Below are 8,907 nucleotides of genomic sequence, written 5' to 3' on the forward strand. Positions count from 1 at the left end.
AACAACTGATGATACCTTCAAAGTTATTGTTGGTAATTGCCCCCTTGGTGGTTCCATGAAGTTCACCACTTCTAGTGGTGAAACAAGGAATCTATTTCCATGACGAGAACATCTCAGCATGCAATAGTTTCCTTTTAGTCCTAATGAGGTGAGGAAGCAATGGAACAGTTGTATGTCTGAAGAAGCAACGAAACACATTAGCCCATCTGAGTTATCTGAGTCATCTAGCGGCATAAGTAAACCTTCTCTACAAGAGTTAGTAGTCTCTTTACAAGTGATCTTAGCTGAAGCTGGAATGGTCAGCGTGGGGCTCATTGAGGGCATTAATGAAGTAGAGATTAAGAAGAGGAAAACTAAAAATGTTCATCAATCTACCGTGGGGGCACTACAAAGAGCTTACAAGATGCAATGCAAACTTGGTTGAAGATAATAGGAAATTATTGGAGAAGAACAGGAGGTTGCAAGAGCATTGTACCCTTGTCGAAAAGGATGTTGAAAAATTACATGGCGAGATCACAGGTGAGCGAGCTGAAAAAAGTGTCTTGGAAGCTACCATAAAAAACATGGATGTATAACACAAAGCTGCTGTGGCTGACCTGGTGAAGAGCCATGAAGAAGCTTTGGAGAAGTACAAAAGGGAAACTATGCAAATTTCCAAGACTACTTACTTGATTTTAAGTCAAATTTTCTGTTGTACACTCAAATGGCTAGTGGTCCCTTAGATATTTGCAAGGTCAATTTTGATGCTCTTAATGACCTCATTGGCGCTCAGCTGGGTTTTGACGTTTAGTTCCCTTTTATAGTAGCTTGGGAAGAATTTTAGGAAAAGTTGAAAAACAATCTTTACTTCACCGAAGATCCTGCTGAAAATAACATTGCTCCAACAGTTGGGTGTGGAAAGAATGAAAGCGAATGAGAGCATAAAGAAGAAGTTGAAGTACTTGCCAATCCCTAAAACAACAGTGTTAACCTATAATTTTCTTAGTTTTGTTGTACTTACTTCTCTGAAATATGAAATGAAAAAATATTTGGTTATTTTATATGATAAAATTTGTACTCGAGTTGTTAGCATAAATGGGATAAGGAGTAAAGATTGTGAAATCGATTAATTACATCAAAGTTGTTCCTGATGCCAAATCTATTAAAGCGAGGTTGCAGTATTATATTAGTGAACCTTAATAATACCAACTGGGATATTAAATCAGCAAGTTTTTGGAGTTGCGATATTAAATCAGCTAACTCAAATAAAATTTTTCATGATATGAAATTGAATAAATTTTAGGTTGCGATATTAAATCAGCTAACTTAAATTAAATTGTTCATGATTTGAAATCTAACGAACTTTAGGTTGCGATATTAAATCAACGAACCTTGATAATACCAGCTGCGATATTAAATCAATGAGTTGTTCGGAGTTGTGATCTTAAATCAACAAACTCAATTAAAATTGTTCATGATTTGAAATGAAATGAACTTTAGGTTGCAATTTAAATCAATGAACCTTGATAATTCCAACTGCGATCTTAAATCAATGAGTTGTTTGGAGTTGCGATATTAAATAAGCTAACTTAAATAAAATTGTTCATGATCTGAAATCGAATGAACTTTAGGTTGTGATCTTAACTAAAAAAACCTTGATAATACTAGTGATGATCTTAAATCAATGAGTTGTTCGGAGTTGTGATATTAAATCAGCTAACTTAAATAAAATTGTTAATGATTTGAAATCGAATGAACTCTAGGTTGAGATCTTAAATCAACGAACCTTGATGATACCAGCTACGATCTTAAATCAGCGAGCTATTCAGAGTTGCAATCTGAAATTAGCTAACTCAACTAAAATTTTTCATGATCTAAAATCGAATGAACTTTAGGTTGAGATCTTAAATCAACGAACCTTGATGATACAAGGTACGATCTTAAATCAGCGAGCTGTTCAGAGTTGCAATCTTAAATTAGCTAACTCAAATAAAACTGTTCATGATCTGAAATCGAATGAACTTTAGGTTGCGATCTTAAATCAGTGAACCTAGATCATACCAGCTGTGATCTTAAATCAAGAAGTTGTTTGGAGCTACTATATTAAATCAACTAACTTAAATAGAATTGTTCATGATCTCAAATAGAATGAACATTAGGTTGCAATCTTAAATAGGCTAACCTTGATGATACCAATTGCGATATTAAATCAGCGAGTTGTTCGAAGTTGCAATCTTAAATCAATAAACCTTGATGATACCAATTGCAATCTTTGATCAACGAGCTATTCATAGTTGTGATCTTAAATCATCTAACTCAAGTAAAGTTGTTCACAATATAAAGCAAATATCATTTGTAAATAACGTATCTTTATTGAACTAAGAGTAGATTGTTCATACATAATATTTCTTTAACTGACATGCATTCCATGTTCGTGGCAGAACAAGACTACCCATCTTTGCTATTCTATAAGCTCCATAGCCTATTTTTTCTACCACTTTGTAGGGTCCTTCAAAGTTTAGTATCATTTTTCCTTGTTGTGACGCTGGAAAACTAGCTTTGGTATTTCTTAAAACAAGATCACCTACTTGGAACTACTTGTTCTTGACTTTAGAATTGTACTATCGAGAAACTTGTTGGGCTCGTGTAACGTTTCTTACCTTCGTCGTGTCTCTGGCTGCATCAATGAGATCCAAGTTGAGTCGAATGGACTTTTGATTATCATTCTCATCAAAATGAATTGTTCTATGAGATCGCATGCCTATTTCGACAAGGATTACTGACTCTATTCCATATACAAGTAAGAACATAATCTAACTAGTTACCGTGTGAGGTGACGTTTGTAGGGCCCAAATAATTCCTAGCAACTCTTCTAAACAAGCATCTTTAGCCTCGTCCACCTTTTTCTTTAGAGCTATTAAGATCTTTTTGTTTATTGCTTCTAGACCTTTTGTTTGAAGAGTCTTGATAGAACTTTGGGCAAGAGCGATCTATAGATCCTTATAATGTTTTTTTAGATTTTCCTTGAAATTAGGTTCCATTATCTGTTATGATTAGCCGTGGGATGCCGAATCTACACACAATGGACTTTCAAAGAAAAGACTTCATTTGTCTCTTCGTAATTGTGGCTAGAGCTTCAGCTTCTACCCATCTAATGAAATAGTCTAGAACGACCACTAAAAACTTCTTCTGTGCTGTAGCTATTGGAAATGGGCCAAAAATATCTGTTCCCCAAGTTGCAAATAGGTAAGGGCTAGACATTATTTTCAGAGGTTCTACTGGTGATCACTGTACTTGAGCATATTTTTGGCAAGAGTTAAAGCTACAAACCATATAATATGCGCCCTTCTGCACAGTTGGCCAGTAGTACCCTTGTTTGAGGACTTTTTGTGCTACCAGTCTTCCATCTAAGTGATCGTCGCATATTTCTTCATGAATTTCTCTCATAACATTCTCTGCTTCTGAGGGTGCAAGGCATCGCAGTAGCGGTTGGAAATAACCCTTTCTATAAAGTACACCTTCTAAGAGGACGTATCTAACGATGATATAATAAAATAAATGGTTTTAATTGGCTGAAGGATGAATAATTTTCAAATAGAAAGGTATTTGAAATATAAAAAATGATTTCGTACCTTGTAGCCTTATGTTGCAATTTGACGAGCTCTTTTTTATTGAGGTGGTGTACTTCTCATTTTAGGGCTAGTACAATGGGGGTCATCCACGTTTCCTCTTGGTTCAGATTAAAAATTTGTTGAATGTCACAGCTCGGGGCATCCCTATATTCTAGCAAAAATTTTCCTCTCTACTCAATGGTGATAGATGATGTCAACTTCAACAAAACATCCACCTTGGTGTTGTCCTTCCTTGAGACTTGCTTGACTTATGCTTCATCAAACTTAGTGAGTAGTTGGGCTACTATGGAGTGGTATTTCTTCGAGATTGGGTCTTTTACTTCATACTCCTTATTCATTTGTTTTACTACAAGCTAAGAATTTGTATGTATAATTAGTGCTCTTGCTCCTAGTTGTTGAGGTAGCTGTATTCCTGAGATCAATGCCTCGTGCTCCGCAGCGTTGACCTTGTCTTCATTGTTGAGCTGTCAACATACACTTCCCAACACTTTGGTTCGCAATTGAACTCGTTTCCTCCTATGATGAGCTAACTATTTCGAGATCTAATAACTTATCGAAAGAGCATTCTACCATAAAATCGGCTAGGATCTGACCCTTAATCTCTGTCCTTGGATCATATACTATTCTAATCTCAACCAATTGAATTCTCCATTTTTTCATTCATCCTAAAGTATCAACCCTAGAAAGAATATCTCTGATAGGTTGATTCGTCATGACAATACAATATGATCCTGGAAATAAAGACGCAACTTGCAAGCTGCCATAAGTAAAGCAAAATTGAGTTTTTTTCTATTTTTGAATACCTTTGTTCACCATTTTGTAACACCTTGCTAACATAGTATATTGGAAATTGACAAACCCCCTCTGTTCTGGTCAAAACCACTACTACCGTCTCATCTGAGTTCGTCGAATAAAGATAAAGAGTTTCCCCCACACGAGGCAACAATAAGAGTAGTGGGGACATGAGATATGACTTAAACTTCTCAAAAGCAACCTGACATTCTTCTGTCCATGTAAAAGAAGTTCTTAAAGCTTTAAAGATGTCTGCCATCCTGGAGGTGAACCTGTTGAACGCAACCACCCACTTCATTATACGCTGAATATCCTTGATAGTCCTTAAGGGAGGCATATCCAAAATAGTTCAAATCTTCTTTGGGTTTACTTCTATCCCTCTTTCTAAAACCAAGAAAACTAAAAATTTGCCCGCTCTAATAGCGAAAACACATTTCTCCAGGTTTAATTTCATGTTGTGAGCTCGCAAACTAGTAAAAGCCTCTGACAAATCCTGAACTTGCGCCCTTAGAGTAGAGCTCTTTACCAACATGTCATCAACATAAACTTCAACATTGCGCCCGATTTGCTTTCTAAAAATTTTGTTAACCAATCTCTGGTAGGTCGCACCTGCGTTTTTCAAACCAAAGGGCATAACCCGATAGCAAAACGAACCTTGTTTTATGATAAATGTTGGTTTATCTTGATCTTCTTAGGCTATGGATATTTGGTTATAACCCAAGAATGCATCCATAAAAGTCATGAATTTATATCACGAGGACGCATCCACCAACCTATCAACTCACGCTAAAGGAAAACTGTTCTTAGGGCAAGCTTTTTAAGGTTGGTGAAGTCAATATACATTCTCCACTTTCCACTAGCCTTCTTTACCATAACTACATTTGAAACCCAATTAGGATATGCCAATTCTTTGATGAACCCCGTTGAAAGTAGTTTCCCTACGTCTTGCCTTATGGCCTCTACAACATATGGAGTAAAACTTTTTTTGTTTAACTGGTTTAACCTTGTGAAACACATTTGACCTGTGAAAAATTACTTGAGGGTCCACCCCAAGCATGTCCATAGCCAACCACATAAAAAAATTAGAATTCCCTCTTAAACACTAAGCCAAGTCCTTACTTTCCTCTTCTGCTAATGCTGAAGAAATTTTCACAAACTTGTCGATATTATCATAGAATAATTGTATAGTTTTTGTGACCTTTGTCGCTTTTTGCTTTCTAATTCTTTCCTCACCTTTGACATCCAAACTATCCAAATCCAAAACTTGACCAACCACTTCTGTCTGTTATGAACAGTGTTCCTGCGACACCTGTTCGCGTGTTTACTTGATTGATAACATGTGACATTGACTAGCTGTCCGCTGATCAAATTTCATAAAGCCTATCCCTGTTTTTATAGGAAAGTTAATCTTCATACAGAAAGTTACGACCATCATCTTAGCAATTCTCATGACGGGACACCCAAAAATGGCATTGTAGATCATTGGATGGTCTACCACAAATAACTAAACGTATTCCATTGTGGTGTGCTTGTCGTCCCCCAAGGTAATGGGTAAATTAATGCATCCCTTTACCTCAAGAGGATGGTTCACAAAAAATACAATGGGCTTGCCATTCTCAAAACTTTCTCTCTCAACCCCATTTTCTGGTAAGCATCCCAAGTTAACACCTCCATAGTACTGCCCATTATCGACCAATAATCTCTTCACCTCAAACTTTGCTATAGTTACTGACACCACCATTGGGTCTTCCCTTCTTCATCACATAACAAGTCCTCATATCCATCAATAAATTACACCTTCCACCTTTCTTGCTAACGCAGTCTTTTTAGCAAGCTGGCTAACATTATGCTTCTAAGGTGAGCCTTTCTGTTTGGGTTAGAAGTCATCTAGTTTTCATCTATACCAATTATTACATGTATTATTCCTCTAACCTTTTGCTTACCTTTTCTTTCACCTCACGAGCTCTAGCCTGACAAAGTAGTATCTTAAGCTACAAAATATTTTAGCTCGTCGTTCCTAATCGCTTTCTCTATAGCATCCTTCAGAGAAGAGCAATCTTTAGTCTTATGTCTTCCTTCATTGTGAAAATTACACTTATCCCTTGAATTTGACCTCGACACATTATGTCGCATGGGTGGAGGACTTAGAAAAATGCCCAAACTCTTAATCTAGCTAAGGATATAAGCACGCATAGCATTTAAAGGAGTATAAGTTTAAAATCTTCTATGAGGGGTATACCTTCTTGTGTTCCCAGGTTGAGATAACTTAAATGCACTTGATGATTCATTCTGCAAATAACTTTTCTATTGCCCTCTGCCTTGTACGCATAAAGTCTGAGAAGGCGGATCCTGACGATCATGAACACTCTATCGGTTTCTAAACTGTCTATCATTTCCCTAGAACGTATTCCAAGTTGCTTTCTAATTTTCTTTTGCTTCAGCAAACTTATGGGCCCTATCATACAAATCTTTTAGACTTTGTGACCTATTATCAGTGAACAAATACCTCATGTGCTCGTTCTGAACACCTATGATGAAAGCATCAATGACCCACTGTTCTTCCAAATTCTTTGTATTTGACTGCCTCTGGACATACTAACGTCTAGAGTGTGAATACTTCAGTAAAAGATATATCAATGAGGTAATATCTGCAAGTATACGTGTTCATTTGTAATATTGTTACAACGGAGTAGGTGAGTACTCCAAGGATTGTACCCAAGGAAGGCTAATGCGAGATTAGTTTTAACTTGATCATTGAAAGATCTAATTTGTATTTTAAATTAGTTATTGTAAAAAGCAGAAATAAAAGGAGTTTTTAAGATTTTTATAACAATAAAATGAAATAACATAAAGAAATAAAATTCAAGAGATCAAAGAATAGAATAAAGTAAATATGATTATGAGTGGTTAGCTTACTTTGGTAATCCCCATCAACTATAGCTTTGGGTTCCTCGTCAATCAACTACTCGTTATGCCAGTAGGATCTTTCGATCTTCCACTCAAATAATGAGCCGACAATTACTACTAATCTTCTGACCTTATAGTCCAAACTGGCTTAGGTGTTCATGGATAGGCCATACCAATTTTGTGTTAATTCCCACCTTGATGACTTCCTAGGGTTGTCAGGCTTAGGGTTTTAAGTTCTTCATTTCCCAAACAATTGATATATTGAGTAACCATACAAAAGAGTTAATAGATCATACCTCCACTCATTAATCCCTCATAGAAGGATTAGTTTTTCATGGTTTTCATAAATAATATGAAATTGATATAAAGAGAGAACATGATAAATGAAATGAAGTGGAAAGTTTAAGAAAACTCCTGATTTGTATTAAATATGAAAACAAATACACAGAGTTTGACTGTCTCCACAAATCAAATCTCTTGAGATCAAACAAAGAACAAACTGAAAATAAACCTAAAACTTAAGAAGAAAGAAAAACTAAACTGAAATTAAAAGTGAAATTCTAAACTAAGTAATTTGTCCCCATAACAAGTGACAAAAGAGTCTATTTATAGATTTCAAGTGCCCGTCGTCTTTAACCCTAGGTTAGCTGACATTTTCGAGCTTTAAGTTTGATTGTGTAGACCAAAATTCCCCATGGCTCGCGTTAATTTCCGTCCAGAGTTGATGTCGTGACACACCAGGACCTATGTCACGACATAGGAGGCAATGTACTTTTCTTGAGCTATCTTTAGGGGTATGTCACAACACCCTTAGGCTCTGTCACGATATTTTCATGATTTCTCCATCCTTCTCCTTATGTTACGACATCGAACATTTTGTGTTGCGACATAGTATTTCTAATGGTCTCCTGCACACTTATAAAGTTAATTAGCTCACCCTTAGGCCTCATTTGGCTCTTAAGGTCAATAAAATACTCAATTTGCATATTTTATTAACTTAAAGGAAACTTAAGAAAACATAATTAAAACTTAATGAAAATGCTTGTCTTCAAGTTCCTAAAGTGCAAAAATTAGTTTAATCTGCTATATCAAATTATGACAGATCAGTATTTAACGTTGCTGCATGAAAACATTTAACATAATCTTGCAAGGATTTTCCATCCCTTTGCTTTACTGATATTAAACCCATCAGAGTGCTCATTATTGTTTTATTAGCTTGAAATCTTCCCAAGAACATCTGAACCAACTGTGAAAAACTCTAGATAGAGCCATATGGAAGAGACAAATACCAATATTTCGCAATTCCCTTAAGAGTTGTTGAGAAGGCCTTGCACTTTGCGGCATTAGACGCCCCTAACACATTAATATAATCATTATACTGCATAAGATGCTTTCTATGATCCCTTCTTCCTTCGAACATTTCCTTTGGTACTTTAAACTCAGTTGTAAGCCCACAGTCGCCACCTTAGAAGCTAGTAGATTATTAGAACAAAAAGAACAAAACAAACAATCCATATCCTCAATGTCAAGATGCAAAGCTCGTACATCTTTACGCAGAGCATCCATCTCATTCTGCCACGGCCTTGAATGCACCCCC

The 8,907-nt window shown here is 36.1% G+C and overlaps 1 protein-coding gene across 1 annotated transcript; it reads right to left on the reverse strand.

The window, feature by feature from the left end:
* Positions 1-4,637: 4,637 nt before the first annotated feature.
* LOC105761983 (uncharacterized) lies at positions 4,638-6,144 on the reverse strand. The gene is made up of 4 exons (XM_012579911.1): positions 5,977-6,144; positions 5,523-5,685; positions 4,815-5,012; positions 4,638-4,675 (listed from the first exon to the last, which is right to left on the reverse strand). Exons 1-4 carry the CDS (start codon positions 6,142-6,144, stop codon positions 4,638-4,640), a joined length of 567 nt encoding a protein of 188 aa, XP_012435365.1.
* Positions 6,145-8,907: the final 2,763 nt, after the last annotated feature.

This window comes from Gossypium raimondii, chromosome 12, assembly GCF_025698545.1.
Source record: "Gossypium raimondii isolate GPD5lz chromosome 12, ASM2569854v1, whole genome shotgun sequence".
Taxonomy (NCBI): Eukaryota; Viridiplantae; Streptophyta; class Magnoliopsida; order Malvales; family Malvaceae; genus Gossypium; species Gossypium raimondii.